The following is a 20,574-nucleotide window of genomic DNA, read 5'->3' as shown; positions in this document are numbered from 1 at the left end:
GCTGTATCATCCTCCTGTCACTTAACAATAGGTGTTGTTAGCTTACTGCCGGAGGAAACGTTGCTGAATGGGTGGACAGAAAGGGGAGGGGCTGAAATTCTAGAGGCTGAACTGTTTATAGTCAAGCAATGATTTGCCTCTTTAAATGGTAACTCCTGTCTACCTTTGAACCTCCAGATACAAATTGAGAAGGGATCCATTGAATCCGTGAGATACTGTAATTCTCTCAGATCCTATTTCACCCTCATGACAAGAAAGGAAAGTAGAAGAGAGGAGAGAGCAGAAGCAGAAGGGACATATACACATAACACTTTCACTGTTTCTCCCATGTGCCCTAGAATTTTTTTTTTCTGATACGGCGCTCATGTCCAATTCCCACAAGTGTAATCCTCTTTGCTGCATAATGTTCCTCTTTACTTTCCAGGAATGTGGTGTGGTCAGAGGTGTTCTAATCCATTGGTTGGTGCTTTTCATTCTCACTACATTGCTCTCTCTCTCTCTCTCTCTCTCTCTCTCTCTCTCTCTCTCTCTCTCTCTTTCCGTCCTTCTTTCTCTCTTCTTCCTCCACCATTTACAACTTTATCTTCAATCAAACCCCTTCCCCTTCACTCCCCCCATGCCCTCTAACCTACTTCCTTTTGTCTAAAGAAGAAGAGCTGGACTATTTAACCCCACCATTGTGGGCCAGTCACCTTCCTATCTTTCTTCCTGTGGACCATCAGCCAGCAAGAGGTGCGATGGAGGGTGAGATTCTTCGATCGACCTCCCCATCTCAGCAACATGCATGGTGCTGCACAGTGCGGACTCAGGAGGAGTGAATGTCATTCTCAACTATTTTCTTACTGCTTCCTCTCCTTCCCTTGGCAGAAGAGACACCACCTGAGAGCAGCTTTTCAGTAGAAGTACCAGCATGAATGCCAAGCATGTCACAATCTTTACCACTCTACATCTGCCTCTGTTTTGTTTCACTCCAAGTTTCTCAGCACCAATGAGCCGTCATGATTTTGCCTCATTGCTCTGCCTCCTTCGCCTCTCTCATTTTCCCTTTTTTTTTTTTTTTTGCACCTGGAACAAAGAGCTCCTCCTTCCCTTTAAAACCATCATTGACATGGACTCAGCACTCATGACTCCTCCATCGCTACTAGAACAAGGTTTTAAGTTATAACCAAGTTTTATCTTCTTTAGAGACAAGCATATTCCCAATGAAGAGCCCTCTGCTAATCTCTCTGTCAGTGATAGAGGCGTGTCGGGAATGTAGCATAGCATTCCACTGTAGAGCTGACCCAATAAATCACTCCACTTTGCATCACTTCAGGTGCGTCTTAGCAGTTCATTTACAGTACAGTGAACACCCCAGAGGGGCTTTCCACCTCTGCTATCGCACAGGTTTCTGGAGTCCTGGGGCTGTGTCGAACTGTCTGTTGGTGGTCATATCTGTCTGTTATCTTTCAATTTTTTCCATCTCCCTGTGTCCTCTCTCAGTCTTCTCTCCACCTTGTCTGTTTTATCCCTAGTTAGAGGAGGCCCTGGCTGTGCCTTATGTCTAGCATGATGCTCAAGGAGCTGCCTCTGTCGGAGAATGTGACCATTTCAATAATCCCTCATTTACATTTCTAGGCTGCTTTTCAGTGCAGCAGGCAACTGGAGACCTGTTTCTCTGCCATGCTGACAATGGACAGTGTTGCTATGGTTTTCTGTAATCGCAGTAATGAGAATGCCAGTTGTTTACTGTGAAAACCAGGGAGGAAAACAAGGTTGACACCGCTAATTAAAAAAGTGAAGAGTGAAGATGGGAGTGTGTGTGTGTGTGTGTGTGTGTGCTTTTCTGTGTGCAGGTGTGAACAGCCTAAGCCTTCTGTCTGAAGGACAGGTCAAGTCTTTTTGACTTAGTTTTGACATAGAATTAAGAAGTATTTTTTTCCAACAGGCTTTTAAAAAAGGCTTTTAAAAGGCACTGTAGCCCTGATTATGTGTTTGCAATTTCAGCATTTATTTTGGCACAACATTCCACCTGCATTTCTGCCTGCTTAAATAACCTCTTTTTGCAAGCACTAATACAAACACAAAATGATATGGGTTTAGCTGCAAGAGGCAAACACACAGATCCAAAGTTTGCATTTGGATTTCGCTCTATATTTTCATTCAATAATTTTTATATCTACTGATAAATTTAGATCATAGCCATAATCAAATAACATTTAGCTTGCTTGACCCACGTGTCCACATTTAGTAGGACAATTCATGTTCATGCTACTCTTATTTGTATTATCATATTCAATGAAAGTAACTCTATAAATGTTTTACTATAACAGCCCTCGTGTAACAACTGCATTTACAAACTGACTCCTATACAGTATCTCACAAAAGTGAATACACTCCTCACATTTTGTAAATATTTGATTCTATCTTTTTATGTGACAACACTGTATGTTCATAAGAATGTAAAGTTATGAAACATGACTTAAAGCCTTGTGGCACATTCCAGCCACCTCTATTCACTCAGCCAACAGGGGTCTAGTAAGCCTGATGCTACCATTAATAGAAGGTGGAGTCTGTGGATAGACAAACTGGGCATCTGCTCCATCATTCATCTAAATTAATCTATGGTATCTGTTAAATGTAGGAGGTATGTGGCACTCAAAGAATGCACCCTGCATATGTTCACGGAGCTAAACACGGCAACATTTACAATGCGGCCGGCCAAGATGAAAATGACCCCTCATGTGCTGTACAGTGAGATGAAGTCTATTCGCGATAGTTCTACTGTAGCCCAGAAAAAGGGGTGATTCATAGTTTGAGTTATTTATATTTCTTGGCACCTGTGTCATCATTCCAGTGTGATGGAGTCCTGTGTAGTTTCAAGTTGGGTTTTCCCCTTTTGGGCCTGGTACTCCGAAGGGACCCCACATTTAGAAGAAATATGTGTGATTTTAGCCAATTGAAATATTCACTCTCATCAATGGCCATAGTTCCCAGTCAGCAACCATTAAACCCTACCTACACGCGCATTAAAAAGTAATTAATAATCAGCAGACCTCCCTATACTAAAGTTACTGAAACAAAGCCAGGGGTGGCCTTAAATTCTTTTAGCCATTCATAATCTCAGCCTTGATGTAAATTGAAAGAATTGAAAACATCCAGCAACATGCTCAAAGGAACGTTCATATTAAAGGAATTATAACTGATAACTATTACAGCTACAGTATGATTGTTGTCTGAGATGTGAGCAACATCAACTGTTTCTCTAAGAATCACTACGGGGAAATTTGGCTTATGTGAATGCTTACAGGTTGTTATTTCCTACCCTCAGAGCCTGCTGATTTCATGACATTTACCCAACATTGCAGTTGGAAAGATTGCTAGAATATCCTACGGAAGTAGAAGTAAAAGTAAGACATAAGAATACATTTTAAAACCTACTCAAGAGATGGGGCCAAGAAGAGGGTGATATGGTAACCACAACCAGTTTAGTATGAAACATGTCTCACCATCCAGTCCCTCTTCAAATCAGTTCTGCTCTGCAACAGTAGTGCAACATTAACTTCTTTATGAGAAAACCTAATCTGCTTTAGGAGAAAAAAAGAGGTTTGAAACAAACTGAAATAAAAAATCTTCCTCTCTGTGTCAGAACAGCATAACCCAAGGCTTCTCTATAATCCCTCTCTTTATTAAAGTGCAAAGGGAGAATCAAGTATCTACTTAAGTAATCATTCAGTGTACTCAAATAGAACAAATACACAACAAAGATTCTCAATTACTATGATCAATATTCTAGTAAGAACAATGTGCATCTACAATGCATATTGGTCTTTTCCATAGCATATATTTTGACTTTGTCCAAGTAGGAAGAGCAAGTGTAACTAGTAACATTTCAGTCAGGATACTAACGTCAAGTTTTAACCATTTATTTCAACATGACATGCATTTTAGTTTGATAATATAACTCTGCAATGTGTGACGCTCTGGTGCAAAGCTTAAGCCAGCTTGAACAGACTGTCCCTGAGCTATTATATATATTTGAGAAAAAAAAAACAACACCTAATAGTAATGCTGGGCGATGCTAGGGAGGCGGAGGGAAGTAGATTACAGGCAGCAAGTAATGTACATATGGACTATATGAAATGTAATATACGGACCGTCTGAATGAAAGGTGAAGTCATGGACATGATAATTGGACAGTAAATATGTGTGAGAATATGTGACTATAAAAGGATTTCTGTCCCTGCCTGATTTTCTTTTGCAAGGCTACGTTAATAACAGCTTTGTTTGATTTAAATCTCCCAGTACACTACCATGCACAATATCAGGTCCTTGAATCCAGCACACACAATGGAATACAGTCATTTATTAATGTCATTGGCTACAACTGTTTGTAAAACTGTCGGCTGGGAAAAAAAGGAAATAGAGCTATCTAACTCTTTTTGTTTGTTTATTGTGCAGTTTGAATGCGTTGTTATAAAATCCTCTACACCAAGATTAAAGCAAAGTGAATTTTGTTAATTCGGGCCCAATAGACCTTTTTTACAGTGGATGTTTGGACTTGTTATTATGGAAAAAGCACAGGTGTACCTAATAACAGTAATGATGGCTCTGTTCCATTTAGGTATGCCAGTGAGCCAGGACGCACACTACTATGGCCAATAATTTTTTAGAACCCCTAAATGTAATGCGGACATCAATAATATTATTTCTTACCTTTGTGCATTTAATACTATGTCATGTCCAAATATCTGCCATAAAGAGTTATCAAGCTCTTATTGGTTGGTTTCCTACAATTTGGAGTCTACAGTAAGAAATAAACATGTTTATTTCAGCTTATAGGCATTTTGATGAAATACTCTTGTCATAGCAGGAAGTATGCAGGTGTAACTAATAACATTAATGGTGTCTCTGTTTCATTTAGTAATGTCAGTAAGTTATTCCAGGGAGGTATCATGCACAGCACCAGGGTCCTGCGACTGAGATACCTGTGGGCTGTGGGATGCAGACGTGAATAATGTTATTAGTTATACCTGAGCATTTCCTGCTATGACATGTCAAAATCTCTGCCATTATAAAGGGCTATGTAGCTCTTGGTTAGTTGGTTTGCCCCAGTTTGAATGTTTTGGACGTCACTTTACTTTAGTTACAATCCTTAAAACAAGATTTAGGTGGAATCTACAGTAGGAAGAAATAAACATAAACATATTTATTTAACTTAGCCAGTATAAGCCCTTCACATGGAGGACATTTTGGCGTGTCACTGCAGGAAGTACACAGGTGTAACTAATAACATTAATGGTGTGTGTGCTGCATTTGGGAGTGTCAGTACATCAATCCAGTGAGCCAGCATACACAACACCACGGCCCTGCGACTGAAATGCATAAATGAAATGCAGACATTAATAATGTTATTAGTTACACCTGTTTTTGACTAGTCAAAATGTCTGCTGTAAAAAGGGTATAATGACTTAAATTTGAACGAGCATTTGACAGTTGTTAAGCTCAGGGCAATTTCCTTTCTCCCAGGAGCTCTAAGTCAGACAGCATCATTTTCAAATAAGATTTTCATGGGCTGTTGTGGCTGAGATTCTCTACTTTTATGTCTGCATAAAAACACTGGAATTATATGTATCTATTAAAGAGTGCTGGATGGTGTAGCTACAGCCTCATGAAGTTGTGGTGAGTCAGAGGATATAATAGCGTCTTTTATCACTTGCAGGTAATGGGCAGGTTGACAGTTGACACTGGCTTCCTGTTAAATCATCAAAGTGGGAAGTTGCAGGCTTGTCAGAACATGGCAACACATCACTTCCTCGAAGACACCACCACCACCTCTTCCAAAACACACACATTAGCACACACACAGACAGACAGACACCCTAAACCCAAACATAAATGGATGGGTGAGGTTTGACATGATTGACCTCTTCACCTTTGCTGTCTGACTAATTTCTCCTCTGTGTAGGAGGGTCTCTCTCTCTGCCCTCCGGTCCACTTATGCTGTCTCTCTCTGTCTGCAGACCTGAATGAATGTGGGCTGAAGCCGAGGCCTTGTAAACACAGGTGCATGAACACATACGGGAGTTACAAGTGCTACTGCCTCAACGGATACATGCTGATGCCTGACGGGACCTGTGGAAGTGAGTCTGTCTCTCACAAACACAAACACACACACACACACACACACACACACACACACACACACACACACACACACACACACACACACATCTTTGTGATTGTACACATTGTTTGTATTGTCTGAAATGTGGATATTTTTAGTCCTCCTTTCTTCTCTCCCTCATCTGCTTTTCTTGTCATAATCTCTCATGTGCTCTGTAGTCTGGATGTGCTACTGTGAAGCATTTCTTCGCTCCACTACAAATGTATTCATCTGAATGCCTGCGCAAGGCAGTGCTGATGACATATGCTCTCTATTATAAAATACATTTCCGCACTCGTGAGTACCTCTGACAGCAGCCCCACAATCCTTCTGATTAAAGCACCGTGTTGATCTGCTTTAATATAGCAGCTCTACAGTTTGAAGAACCCTAAGAGGGCTAAAATGAAAAATTTGAAAGAAACACAATCTTTAGACCCTTGAGTGAATGTGCAGTTCTTATTGGTTGCCCTGAGGTATTTCATAGAATGGGAGTTGATGTCTGTACATGTCTCCCTGTAAATTCTGTTTCCCATCTGATATTTTCTCCTCACGTTTTCACTCGAGGATGGCGTGACTCCCAGTAACTCATTTTAATTAGTTCTTTTTTATCAGATGAAAATTAATTCCCACCCCTTTAAAGTCTGAATTGCTCACCACTTGAGGCAATCTCAAACTATTCTAGGTGTTGTTGCGTGATGATAGCATGATGTTAAACACCTTGCCACTCTTTTCTCACCTTGCTACTGCTTTGATCAATAGATCACTGCAGCATTTAATCAGCCCCGGTCTACCTTAGTCATCAAACTGTGCTCCAGGGTGCCTGCAGCAGCTGAAGTGGCAGCAGCATGAGCCTCACTTTTAATTTCCTTTTAGGGTCCAACGTTATTGAAAGAGGCTGAACAAAATCTGTTCCATTATATTATTATTTTGGAGGGTCTTGATCTGCCCTGGTGCGGCTCAACAACAGAGGTGCTGCACGCTGGCGTTTCGATGCAGTAGATATGGATTATGAGTCTTTAGGTGTAGGAAAGATGAAAGTGGGTGAGAGAGGATTGCGTGGGCTATGGTGTGAGCACAGAGCGACTGTGCAGCACAGGAATCTAATAATGGCAGAGTGTGTGCTGTTCTGTTGTCTGCACCCCAGGGTCAGCTCGGCAAATATCAGAAAAAGGCAGGCGAGTGGCCTGGCTCTTACACACTGGCTGGAGGATAAGGATAAAGTAAGAGTGTAGATGTGTGAAGGAAAGAAAGTGAGTGTGAGAGCTGTATAAACTGTTCCCCTCTCTCCCTTGTGGCACCAGCATGTGTTAATATATGTGTTGCGTTTCCCTTGTGTCCATCAGACGCTCGCACTTGTGGCATGGCCAACTGCCAGTACGGCTGCGAGGTGCTGAAAGGAGAGGTCCGATGTCAGTGTCCGTCGCCGGGGCTACAGCTGGCTTCTGATGGAAGAACCTGTGTGGGTACGTCACAGTCTTTATATATCGTCACTGGCATGAAAACTAAGCCTTATGTTACCACTCCCTTCCATGAGCAACTGATGTAAAGCATCACAAACAAGAATGTTTTATTTATTTTTTTATGTGTTCTTCTCAGCCTTTAAATTTGCTGAGTGATAATCATATGCAACTGTTTTGGCAGAGCCAGAATGAAAACTTGGCAGGAAAAATGCAATTTGGGAATTCAGACAAAACCTTTTAGCAAGTAAATCTGAAATTCATCCAAAATATTTAACAATATGTCTCTTTTGCTTTGATCAAGGACCCCGGCAATTTAACAGTCCCTGTCAACCAAATGGTGACTTCATTTCCACTTGCTTCCTCCAGCTTTTACAGCAGAAATGTGATCAGGGAAAGCCCACCCCCCTACTCCTCCTATCCTCCCCTCCTGCTTTCATTACGTGCCACAGCTCCTCAGATGGGTAGCTAACAGATGAAGGGGCCAGTTGAGGCAGTTAACCTGTGTCAGGTTTAAATACAGGCTCTTTCTGACTGGACTGTTCCTGTTGCTGCCTTACAGCCCCACTTAACTGCATGCTTGCTAATGGGGGGGCGGATTTCTAAAACAAGACAGACATCAATCATGAAAAATGATGGAGGAGAGGAAGGAAAGATTGCCTGCCACAGGTGTTACGACAGTTTAATGGAATGTTTCCGCATCACTCGGGAAGCTGATTTTTTATGGAGAGTTTTATGGTCAGTTTCTAATCATATTTATGGAGGTGATTCCTTCTAGTAACCACTGCATTAGATGTGAGAGTTTGCTTAGATGCAGAGCGTTCTTTATTCATTATGATGCTGTGAAATCAAATATGTAAACGCAGTTTTGTCGTAGCTTTAAGGGTGACCTGGGCCCATATTTTTCAAACTTCTAAAAACTATGCTTTCAGCAAAAGTGTAAAGGTACAGTCACATTACATTTCCGGCCTACTCATTGCTCCGTCTCCTTTTCACTCCTATTGAAGAACGTATGATGGACAGTGTTGGGCAAGTTACTCAGAAATTGTAATAAGTTACTAGTTATTTATTACTCCTTAAAGTAATAATATTACTTTACATATTACTGGGTGAAAAAACTAACTACTTACTTTACTGTATTACTTTCACCACCTCCCCTCCCCGAAACAAAGCAGTCTCTCCTGACTTTTTAACTAACTTAATGTCATATTCATAACAGCAGAAGGAGTTTTTACAAAACATATATTTTTTAACTCCAACCGCTGTAATACAACAATAAATACTGTTTTTCTGCACATATATTTATAAGAGCAGTATTCAGTATTTTTACAAAACGTTACGTTGCTTAACATCACTCTGTCCCGACGAGTGCAAGCATCACTGGCAGGAGTTTCTTTCTACAAGTCTCACATTGCTGTGCTGCTTCAGTAGATGCTGCAATAAATGCGGTTGAAAGCTTGTTGCTGGTCACACAAAGTTTACAACAGACACCAATGTTCTTTGCATCTTAGACTGTGACACAATAATGGTGATTCTTACAGCTGTGGAAAGAACACCTCTCTCCCCCATTTTCCATACTTCCTTAAGCTTCTTGGCTAACATCAGACTTGAACAAGATATGGTCCGGTGCCGCTGACCTGCAGCACAGTCGCGCATTCACGTCAAGGATGGCAAAACATGTCTCAGAAGGGGTGTGCTCGCCTCTGTCTCTGTCCTGTAGTCATCTAGAATCTACTTCTACCAACTGCTGGAGCTCTCATTAGGAAGCCATGTCCTTATCACTTACGGAAGCAAAGTCCTAAGGGCTTCTATTTTTTTGTAACTAGGAATGAAAGGGAAGACTGTTTACTTTTATCTTTCACTAAAATGTAGGCCCCAATGTTTAACTACATAACTTTTGGTTAACTGGATTTATAATTTGATGTGAAATTTAGTCTGTTTTAAATTTTGAGTAGCACTTTATTATAACTACACACTATAAAGCATTAGTTAAGTATTAGCAAATGCGGAATTCATCATTTATAAAGCATTATTCATACATTAATACACATTAGTAAGTCATTCATAAACAGTTATAAATGTTTTATTCACACTATGAAGCAGTTGTTAAGTATTAGTACATCTTTAATTCATCATTTATAAACCATTGTTCTTACGTTAAACATAGTTATACATGTTGTATTTTTCATTAAGCTCATCTATAATGTGCTTGTATTTTCATGCTTTAAAGATGATCGGTTCACTATTTATAAATGAAGTATTATTTTAATGACAAACCATTTATATATGAGTTGTTAATGGTTCATAAGATCATTTGGAAAGTGTAATAAAATTATTACATAACTGCCTGTTTTTTGATACTTTCCCGAGAAAAAATAGAAACAATCTCAGCATAACTCGTAAATCTACCAGTGGCAAAGCCCAAAGGATGCTGCTAAGACTACCCGAAAGATGTCCCAGCTAACTTTACTGGGTAAAAGCCTCACCGTTACAGGCCTGGTACCGTTTCTCTGAACTCCTCGTTAAAATTCCAAGATCTGCCCTTCCAGAGATCTGCTGTGATGGGACCAGCAAAGGTTTGCTTGGATGGTCCATTGAAAGACACCAATCTTACTCCCCCCCCCCCCAATGCTTTGATCAACCGCTAACTTGACATGACATGTAATTATTTAGAAATGGTCTAATAGTGCGTGTTCATAGATGTTTTATGACACTTAATGATATTGCAATTCATGATTAATTCTGGTAGTTACCAATGGTTAGTAAAGTATTTTGCGTGAGCTCATCTAAAGTGAGGATTATCTATGTCTTACAAAGCATTTACAAATGATATTGTAACACACAAGAATCAGTTATCTTCTGAATAGAAAAAGGAAACGGACACAACACAAAGGGATACAGAACATGTTATTTATTACAAAATGCCTTTCACCCATTCATTCATTAAAAAAACACATCAACAATACGAGAGACTATTGCTGCATAAACTGTACAACTGCTGATATAAAATTAACCATCTACAATCCAACCCCTTCTCACTCCCAAGTCGTCACATATGGACCAATGGTCAAGACCCCTTGTTGTTCACTTTATAACGCACTTGGGAGCCCCTTAGTGTCATAGTTCAACATACTGGGGAAAGCCCTGTAGCATAGTTTTTGAATGCTAAAGACAGGTGTAGAATATTTAACACTAGTGTAGCACTAGCTAATTTACCAACCTAGGTTCTGAGAAGTAGTGTTGGGGTAAGAAATAGACTGTGTGTGATTAAAGAACAATGGGCAGGTTTATTACAGTGCCTTTAACACTCTCATAGTGCACCAGCCATGTTTGAAACAATCCCCAGAATAAGAAGAGCTCTTTCATAAAAAATACAATTTTAAAAAGTGTCCGGTATCTTTCAGTAATTTGTATCTCTACCTGGGCAGGATAATGAATGTGTGGTGGATCTTTCTTCTCTGCCAGTGTCTTGTAATCTGATGTGTCAGTCCTGTTGAATGGGATCCGAAGCAGCTGGCCACACCGCGGTGCAATTAATGTGTATTAATGTATGAATAATGCTTTATAAATGATGAATTACGTATTTACTAATACTTAACTAATGCTTTATAGTGTGTAGTTATTATAAAGTGCTACCGCTATGATAATGAAAAATAATAATGCTTTCAAGAGACTGTGCACCAGTTTTTTGTGTACTTAAAATGGATTAGGCCAGAAATCTGAGAGATGATGATCCACTGGAAGGAAGTATTGACTTGTTTTTTATGCGCTGTGACAGAACTGCCACAAAACCCTCTAATGGCAAAGTGTATTGATGTTTTTACATTGTTGCAGAAGTTCATATGAGACGGCTTCATATTATAATGATGCCTCTCATAGAAATTGCTTAATAAATCACAAAAGTTGTCAAGTAAAACCAAATTGCAGAGCTTAATATTGGCTGACATATACTTAACTGTCAACATGGGTTTAAATCTGATCCTTAAGATTTGCTAATTTGGAAGAAAAATCAAAGTTGTCTTCAAAGCCAGTTGTAAACATTTGCAAGAAATAATATATTCATGTGTGCATGTGTGTATTATGTAAAACATAATAATTTACTAACTGAATAATTCAGCTAGGGTTTTCGAATGTTGGCCATTAGGCAGCTCTACTGGAGCAGTTTGGGTATAAGTGCCTTGCTGATGAGAACCTCAACAGTAGGTGTTAAGGGATGAGAGCGTTCTACCCACTTACTTCACTTGCTTGTTTATCCAGCTGTTCCAGGTGTCTCTGTGTTTTTAAAGTCCTTAAACAAAAGTCCCTGTGGCACCACAGTGTCTCAGCTACATTATGCAGCAAATAAATTAATGATTTTAAGGCACATGCTTTGAGCCTCTGGGTCTAAATATTAATGGCCACATGCCTGAAAAGGTGATCAACAGAGACACTTAGAATAGGTCTTTAAATAATGAAACAAGGTAGTGTGCATTGTATTCTGCTCACTGAACAGAATACATAATGTGCTTTGTTCATAAATGAATACTAACCAGGGAAGGTGAAAAAGCCTTCTGGTATGAAAAGAAATGTTTGTTTAGTTGAATTAAATTGCCTTTTTTGACCTTGAAGTTTTTCTATTGCATTGTGTTATTTTGAATGCCTTATATACTGTACGTGGCCAAGTCTAAAAGGGATTTTTAGTGAAAAATTATGAATACATTATGCTTTAATTTGAATATTTTCTTCTGTGGAATAACCTGTATCTATTTTTCTCTTGCAGATGTGGATGAGTGTGCAGCAGGGATTGCAGTGTGTCCTAGGTTCAGGAAATGCATTAACACCTTTGGTAGCTACATCTGCAAGTGCCAGGAAGGCTTTGACCTGCAATATGTCAATGGGAAATACCAATGCATAGGTACTTTCTCAAGGTCTCAACAGTGAGGCTCTTTACAGACAAAACTTACAATGGTCATAGATGTGCTGAGATGCTTTGACTTATAACCAAGTTTTTTTTAGTGATGCATGTGTTGATTTTTACTTTATACACTTTATTTTTTACTCCACTACATTTAATTGAAAGCTAGTTACTAGTTACTTAGCAGATTAAGAAAACACATGCAGCGTTTCTGAAATATGATGTATTATTCTAGATGAATCTACGCAGCAGTGTAAATGCATTCGTAATAATAATCGATAAACGATATGGTAACCCTAGTTGTATAAGCACAGACGGAGCCCTCTTCTGGACTCTATAGGTAGTACCCATAGAGTCCAGTAGAGGGCGGAGCCTGTGTGAGATACGATACGGTAACCCTAGTTCTATAAGCACAGGCTCCGCCCTCTACCGATGAGCCCTGCCGCTCTGACGCACGCCATCTGCTGAAGAGGCGGTCGGATGCTGAGGCAGTAGGGACACTGCTATTTATAAGTCACGCACGTATCGGTAGCGACGTCCTATTAGTCGGTTTTGTGCACGATAAAATTTCAGTGGGCAAGTGCGTGCGTGTGATTGGAGGAGGTAGTACCCATAGAGTCCAGTAGAGGGTGGAGCCTGAGATAGAACAAAGGTTACGATATGGTAACCCTAGTTCTATAAGCACAGGCTCCGCCCTCTACTGGACTCTATGGGTACTACCTATAGAGAACACAGAAAGGAGCCATTTTGCATGGTTAGTGCTGTGACTTTTAATACTTTAAATACTTTGTAGATAATATTTAATTCTAATTAAAGCTGGTGCCAACTACTTTTTAAGAAGTTCTACCCTGGATCTACATCTACAATTACATATAGTACAGTATAGCACTGATTAGGAAAATGTATTTAAAATCAGAATAGACAAATGTCTCATGAAGCACTTTTTTACATTTAGAAAGAACTCTGTAGTTGAAGTATGAAAAAAAGAAATTAAGTAATATAGGAGGAACTGAAACCACTTAAAAAAACTTCACATTAATGAGCTATCACTAAACCACTGCAGAACATATTCGCACTGCTGGTTCTGATTCATGTTTTTGTCCTTGCTGTGCACTTGATATACACCATACTTGATCAATATCTGCCATCTTTAATTTTAATCAATAATGTACATGAATCCACTTGGCTACCTTGAATGTTAGCAGCATTTGGAAAATACACCATCTTTCATTCATTTTTTTCAGTGAATGAGCAGTGATAGCTTGGCAGTTGCTGCTAAAATGCTTCAAAGACCTTGTATATTTTTTTTACCAAACAGCTCTCATAATAGTTTTGCTCTGGCATTCAGAGGGATCACTGTTATTCACTTAAACGCTTTCACTTACAGTTTGTGCAACATAAACTTTGAACTCTCCTTGAAGTGGATGTGAAGCAATTAGCCTTTAATATTCTGCTGTTATGTCTGAAGCTTTTTACACTTGCACCCGGTAGCTGAATGTTGTTATCTTTCAATTATCTTTCAGATGTGGATGAGTGCTCTTTAAGTCAAAGCCACTGCAGCAGTTTTGCCACCTGCTACAACACGCCGGGCTCATACAAGTGCAAATGCAAAGACGGCTACAGGGGGATGGGCCACGACTGCAAACGTAAGAATTTAGAACAAAACCCTGTCCCTGATACATACTTTTGCCAAAGAGGAATGGGGCCTCACATTTTTTGTTTTCTTTACCTGTGTTTTTAAGAAGGCAGGAAAGCAAGAAAGCGGGAGGAATAGCCCTGCAAGCACAGAGCCAAGACTAAAATTCCTTTCTTTGTAATGGCTGTCAGTCTTTACTTAAATCACCCTGCTCCCTTATCACATGTGTCCAGAGTGGCCATTTTAATTAGCCAAAATTGGGAAACATCATCAAATCTTTCCTGGTCATTTGTTTGTCTCGTTTTACTTGCTGACACACACTAGTTCATTTATCTGTGCGTCTGCAGTTTTTACAGCAGCTAGGTGGACAAGAAGTAATTTATTCTCCACAGTTATTTAATCATTTAGCAGACACAACTGGTGTAACAGTCCATAGAGCAGAGAAGATGTGCTACAAATACCTCACCCTGTGGCCTGCCCAAGGGGTGTGCTCTAGGAGTCGAGTTGCAATATCCTATTTGTGTATCACACATCAAAGTCGCCTGCAACCGGAGAAGGCAATAACTGAGTTCAAACCACTTGCTTTTGTCCACTCCTATTCCTCACTCATGAAACCCTCATGAAGCCCCCCCCTCCCCACCCCACCCACTATCACATCACACCAGCCCCCCAGTCTCTGTCTCTGCTCCTGACGTGAAGAATGTGTGGAGGAACAAAGGAAAAGGAGGTTCAACTTTGATGACATCAGCAGAGCGAGGGTGATCTCCAGGGCACAGCAGCCTGTTTGAGCGCAGAGATCATTCCACACACAGAGAGCAGCTTTAGCCTGATGCTGCGAGGCCTCTGGCTATACGCACACACAGAATTACTAATCAGGACGAGTACATGAACAGATAAAAGGCCACCGTCAGAAAGCAATATACAATTATAAAAAGCAGAAATTCACTTAATGTCGGTGTCTTTGTGGATTAGTTTGTGAGTGCACATGTCATGTAACCACAAAGCCTTCCCCCTTTATCTCTTTTAATACTCCCATTGAGGAAAAGATGTCCACAATTATCTTAAAAAGTCACCCAAAATAACTGAACGTGAACTTCACAGCAAGCTGATTTTATGGGCCTCTCTTGCAAGTTTGAGCTTTTGCTTCAGTGAGATTTGAGACTCCCCATTTGTTTTAGGATGCTAACATTTAGTTAATAGATATCAGAAGAAGTCTCAGTAGATCAAAGAAAGCCCTCGTCTGCAAAAGTCAGGCTAATCATTGCACTTAGTCTGCAATTCTACGCCTCATTAATTCAAGTGCTCATATTTCAGTGCTCCGTCTAAATTCTCTTATTATTTCAGCCATTCCTAAGGTGGTTATTGACCCCCCGAGACCAGGCAAACTACCTCCAAATCATCACAATCATATTCCCAACATGGATCAGAAGAGGACCACCACCACCATCCACCCGCCAGTGACTCAAAGGAGAATCATCCACATTATTCCCAAATCAACAGCCGCCACCACAACAACAACAACCACAACAACAACCAAAGCACCACTGCCTCCAAAGAGGGTCACCCCACATCTACGCAAGCCGGCAGTTCCCACCCGGAAGCCCTTTGTCCCAACCAGGAAACCAGTGGCACCCACACGCAAGCCCTACATCCCACAAAGGCCAGTGACTCCCACCAGACTCCCAACACCGCCACCGGTCACACCAGTAGACAACACCATTCAGAAGGAGGTCACCAAACAGAGAGGGGATGTCCACAGTAAGAACTAGCTTTTTTATTTTTTATTCTATTTTTACACAGCTGATTTTCATTCCTGCAAGTTTTTTAATACCTTTTACACCTTTTTAAAAAACACGCACAAGTTCCTGACCATCTAAATCTAAGGCTTATTTACAACTTTACATACTTGAAGGGTGTAATTTATAGATGGGAAATCTGAATTTTGTGTCTTTTTTTAAATACTCACGCATTGAATTATAGGCCTCTTTACAAATATTAATAATGTAAGCAAGCCTTTTATGCTGCATTAATTCATTTTTGGCCACTTCCAGGCACTGCATAAACACAACATTGGCATATTATCACCCCCCATGAAGTTGTTATGGTTAACCTGTTAGCAAACAGTTGCCTGTTACACATCCATTTATTTGGAGTCGTGTTTTTGGTCACCTGACAGAAAAAATATCCTGTATTCACTCTTTTTTGACTCTGTTTGGGTCTCTACCAACTCCTGAAGGAGATATCTGGCTATATAGCTGCTAAATGTTCACAAGCTAGTCAAACCAGCGAGACTGAACCAAAATAGGAAAGTTGTGTCTCATAAAACCGAGACAATGAGCGGAAAGACACTATCATGCTTCTTATAGCTACCGGACACTGAGGGCCAGAAATACACATTGCTCATATAAAATATTAGAGCAGCTTAGAAAACATAATAACTCATGGCATTAGGAGGTTCTAATCCCTGTGTTTTGAAGTTTGATAGTGAGGTGAACCTTTTTAACTTTTGGGTCACAGACTTTGGCACTGATTTGTCTAACGATTCATCCTCATCAGCTCCCTGACAGGCTTCCCCTAACCAAATTGGAGCAAATTTGCATATTTCTTCATCTGAATCCTGAAATATTGTGTTTGTTATGAAACATGTCACAGTCTGGGGATTCAGAAGTAATGTTTACCTGACAGATGATCATATTAAGTTTGTTTCAAACACATGAATATGTGAATGTAACGTATCTGAGCAGTTGACAGTCCGTTCCCATGGGTACACAGTTTATCTGCCAGCTAACCACAAGATTTAAAAGTTATCATTTGGCAAGACGTTTTAAGATTGTTTTCACTGTAAACTGGGGAAAATGGTTGAACCCAAAGGTCACTATTGATAACAGATTCAACATTTGACAATGGGAGTGGTGTGGATTAATGTGTACAAGTAGTTTTCTCACTGTAATACTTCACCCTCTCAGATACAGTATGAGCATTCAAGGTGATAAATATGTAAATCAAGCTATATCCACCTTTACCCAGCTTCCTGTATGAAACATAGATTGAGAATAAATAATGCTCATTTTTATGTTGACAAATTACAAATTAGTCACACTAATTGCATTATGGTGCTAAAGTGTTAAATTAAGAATAATTTCCTCAAGTTAATTCTTTTTTTTGGGATTCAGTTAATCAAACACAAACTGCTTTGCAGACTGTTGTTTGTCCACGTCACACCGGCTCTCTACCAAGCCTGCATCTTTAACACCAATTACATTCAAAATGCACCATCACTTGTTTGAGATTGACGTTCTTGATCAAAACCAAACAATAGAATTTAATTAAAAATACTGTAGCAATCTTTTTGCTTTAACAAAGAAGGTAAGCACTAAAATAATCTGCTGCTTTTTTCTTACAGTGTTAAATGCATTAACCTTTTCGTGACATTGAATTGTTCCTTAATGAGATAATCCCTGTGACATGTGACATGTTAAGCCTGAAATATTCGGTTCTGGGCCAAAGTCACTTGATCTAATATTAATATAGATGATTTGTCTGCAGCCAAAAACTTTTTATTACGTTATTTAATGGTACAATGTGTAATTCCTTTCCACATGCTCTTAACAAGTAGGGGGCAGCATTTCAACTTGTGCAAGAATTGCATGATTTACTAATTGCAGTGATGACACAAGGTTGTGTACAGTTAGACATGCATAATAAATATTGCAGTGTCCGCAAACATTTATAGTGACCTTTGGGGCTAGCTGGTTAGCATGATCATTTCAGTATATATCTCTGCAACACAATACGTAGATGTCTTTCACATAATGTCAGAATAATGTCTGTTACTTCTTCACATTCTGTTGACAATGTTAGTTGATTTTTGAATGTTTTAGACTAAACAACTGGCCATATCTTACACATTAATTTAACACATTAATACCAAAACATTCTGCAGGGCTAGACACCGCAATGGTTGTGTGATGACCAACAGTATAAACTTCAATAAAAATTCAAAACACAAAAAATAATTTTTTTCTGGAGTTAGCCGGAGCGGCACCTCTGTACCTCTGAGTTTAAGCCTTATGGCTTCGGCACCTCTCAAGTGCGCTCCGTCACTGCACTGCCCTTCTACACAAATAAAAAGATTTCATCCACCCTAATAGGGTAAGTCTAATGGATTTATGGATATGTGCTTATTTATGGATAAGCACTGCTTATTACTATAAGATTATGAGAAGTAGTTTTTTAATTCACCATTAAAACTCAAAAGTAACTTGTCATAATCATGAAATAATAAGGGATTTCTTAGTATCTACTTAGTATGACATATCACTTTACATGAAGGGGCATGGAAAGAGTAACTAATGCAGCTATAGTTCAGAGTTAATCAGGAACTACTCATGGAGAAAGTGTCAGTATGTCAATTCAGATATTTATGAAGTAATCATTAACTGATGATTCATTAATTATTATCTCCCAGTCAGTTCTCTAGTAAATCATCATTATCTATAGATCTCCATTCGTAGTTATCCGTTAACTACTTATTGACAGTGAATTAATTATAAGGTTGTTCCTCATTTGTTCCGCACAGATTCTTGAGTTCCTGACTACTCGCAGTTTTGTGTGTTTTGTAAATTTTTACCGAAGTATGTCCCTGCAAATTATTTGCTGTCACGTTCACCTGTAGGCACAGCAAAAATCTGTATTTACCAAACCTAACATTCAGCTCCTTTGGCAGAAATATCTAGTGAGATGCAACAGCAAAGTAAGGGAAAGTGCTCACCTTGCCAGATGGCATCACATAATTAGAAACAGGAAAAAGGGAAGAGAAGATTACATTAACACCTGTCTGCACTGCTTGAGGGAGACATCAATCTACTAGTTTCCACCACAGCAGAGCAGTTCTAGAAATCAGAGCTTAGTTTCAATAAGATGAGAGAGGGAGGGAGCAGAGAGAGCGCTGAGTGATTATTCAAATAATTAGACGGAAATAGGAATCATTTGAATAAGGGCCTCGTGGCATGAACAACACCTCAGCTGTACTTCAGGTGCAGGTGTGTTTTGTAGTCAGAGTAATTTTCAGAGCTGTGTACTTTCCTTTCAGTCTGGATCTGTACAAACAACATTAGTGTCCTGTATCTCCAACCTTTTCTTACTTTCAGTTCAGGAATAGTTAGACATATTGTTCAGTGTTGTGGGAAGTCCACTAATTCAATTTTTGCCAAGAATAAGATGATAAGATTGATACCACTCCTGTGTCTGTGCATCAACTGTGGAGATGATTGGTTTAGCCCAGCATAAAGCTTAGCATAAAGTAGCAGGGAAACACAAAAATTTGTCATTTCACATTCTGTAACTATATACTGGCAACCCATCACTTTTGTACAGAGTGCCCTCTGTTGTACGATGAGAAGAGCCTCAAACCTATTAGGCGAATCAAACTCTTAGTTTGGTTTAAGCTTAAAACAAGGCTGTTTTCCTAAGCTACATATAGGTTGGCGTTTGGAGATTCAAGATTTTCACCCATAAACACTAATGTGAATATAATAATTTTACATCATGTCAACCAAGGTAAAGTACTTATTAGTAGTAGCTAGTGTTGTAGTCAAGGCCGCCCAAACCGAGACCAAGTCAAGACCGAGACCAGAGTTTATCGAGACTGAGACAAGACCAAGACTCTTAGGGGCTGAGACCAAGTCGAGACCAAGACCGTGGGAGGTCCAAATTCCCATTAAAACACCCACATATAAGCTTAAATCAACTAAGCGTTGCAATCACCGGAAGGGGTGACAGTCGTTAACGGTAACAACACATTTTAATTAGGGTTAATGGTTACATTAAGTTACAGTTAGGATGCTAACAAATAAATCAAACAATGCAAAAGCAATTTATAGATATTCCCAAAATTATGGTCTTGAATGTTCTTGAAATAAAATCCAGAGTCCTCAATGTCTGAGACCCGAGACAAGACCGAGTACAAATGCGGTCGAGTCTGAGACAAGACCAAGGCCCCATCCACACTACTGCGTTTTCGAATTAAAATGGAGACCTTTTGCTATGTTTGCACCACCTGTCCAGACTACAGCGATGAAGACGAAGACCTAAAACGGAGAAGTTTAGAAACGCTGCTGACCCCGTTTTGCATTTCAAAACTCCAGAGGGCGTTTTAGTGAAGACGGCCCAAAATGGAGGACTTTAGAAATGATGAGGCAGCCCACAGTTCACGCTCGGCTCTCTGATTGGGTCTTAGAAGTCATGCAAAGCAGAAACACGATGCTACTGACCAGGTTTTTGACATGGTATCTTTATTAAAATATTATGTACCATGCAAATAACACTTATCTGCCTACAGTTGTGCTGTGCATGTCGCCGTATTTACTTTGCAACGACTGTTTTCTGCCGCCACGTTCCTTTGTTGCATTCAGTAACAGTCCCAGCTCCTTATACGCGCATT

At 39.7% G+C, this 20,574-nt stretch overlaps 1 protein-coding gene across 5 annotated transcripts in view; it reads left to right on the top strand.

Moving 5' to 3' along the window:
• The window catches only part of npnta (nephronectin a), a 53,208-nt gene that overhangs the window by 23,590 nt on the left and 9,044 nt on the right, over positions 1-20,574 (top strand). For 3 of the 5 annotated variants that reach the window (XM_046047384.1, XM_046047385.1, XM_046047389.1), the window contains 6 exons: positions 649-744; positions 6,003-6,122; positions 7,489-7,608; positions 12,362-12,496; positions 14,020-14,142; positions 15,477-15,890. In XM_046047384.1, coding sequence (XP_045903340.1) covers positions 649-744; positions 6,003-6,122; positions 7,489-7,608; positions 12,362-12,496; positions 14,020-14,142; positions 15,477-15,890 — 1,008 coding nt within the window. The remainder of the gene's footprint in view (positions 1-648; positions 745-6,002; positions 6,123-7,488; positions 7,609-12,361; positions 12,497-14,019; positions 14,143-15,476; positions 15,891-20,574) is intronic. The other 2 variants (XM_046047386.1, XM_046047387.1) reach the window with 1 other exon arrangement.

This window comes from Micropterus dolomieu, linkage group LG04, assembly GCF_021292245.1.
Source record: "Micropterus dolomieu isolate WLL.071019.BEF.003 ecotype Adirondacks linkage group LG04, ASM2129224v1, whole genome shotgun sequence".
Lineage (NCBI taxonomy): Eukaryota > Metazoa > Chordata > Actinopteri > Centrarchiformes > Centrarchidae > Micropterus > Micropterus dolomieu.
This window is presented reverse-complemented; position numbering and strand designations above follow the sequence as displayed.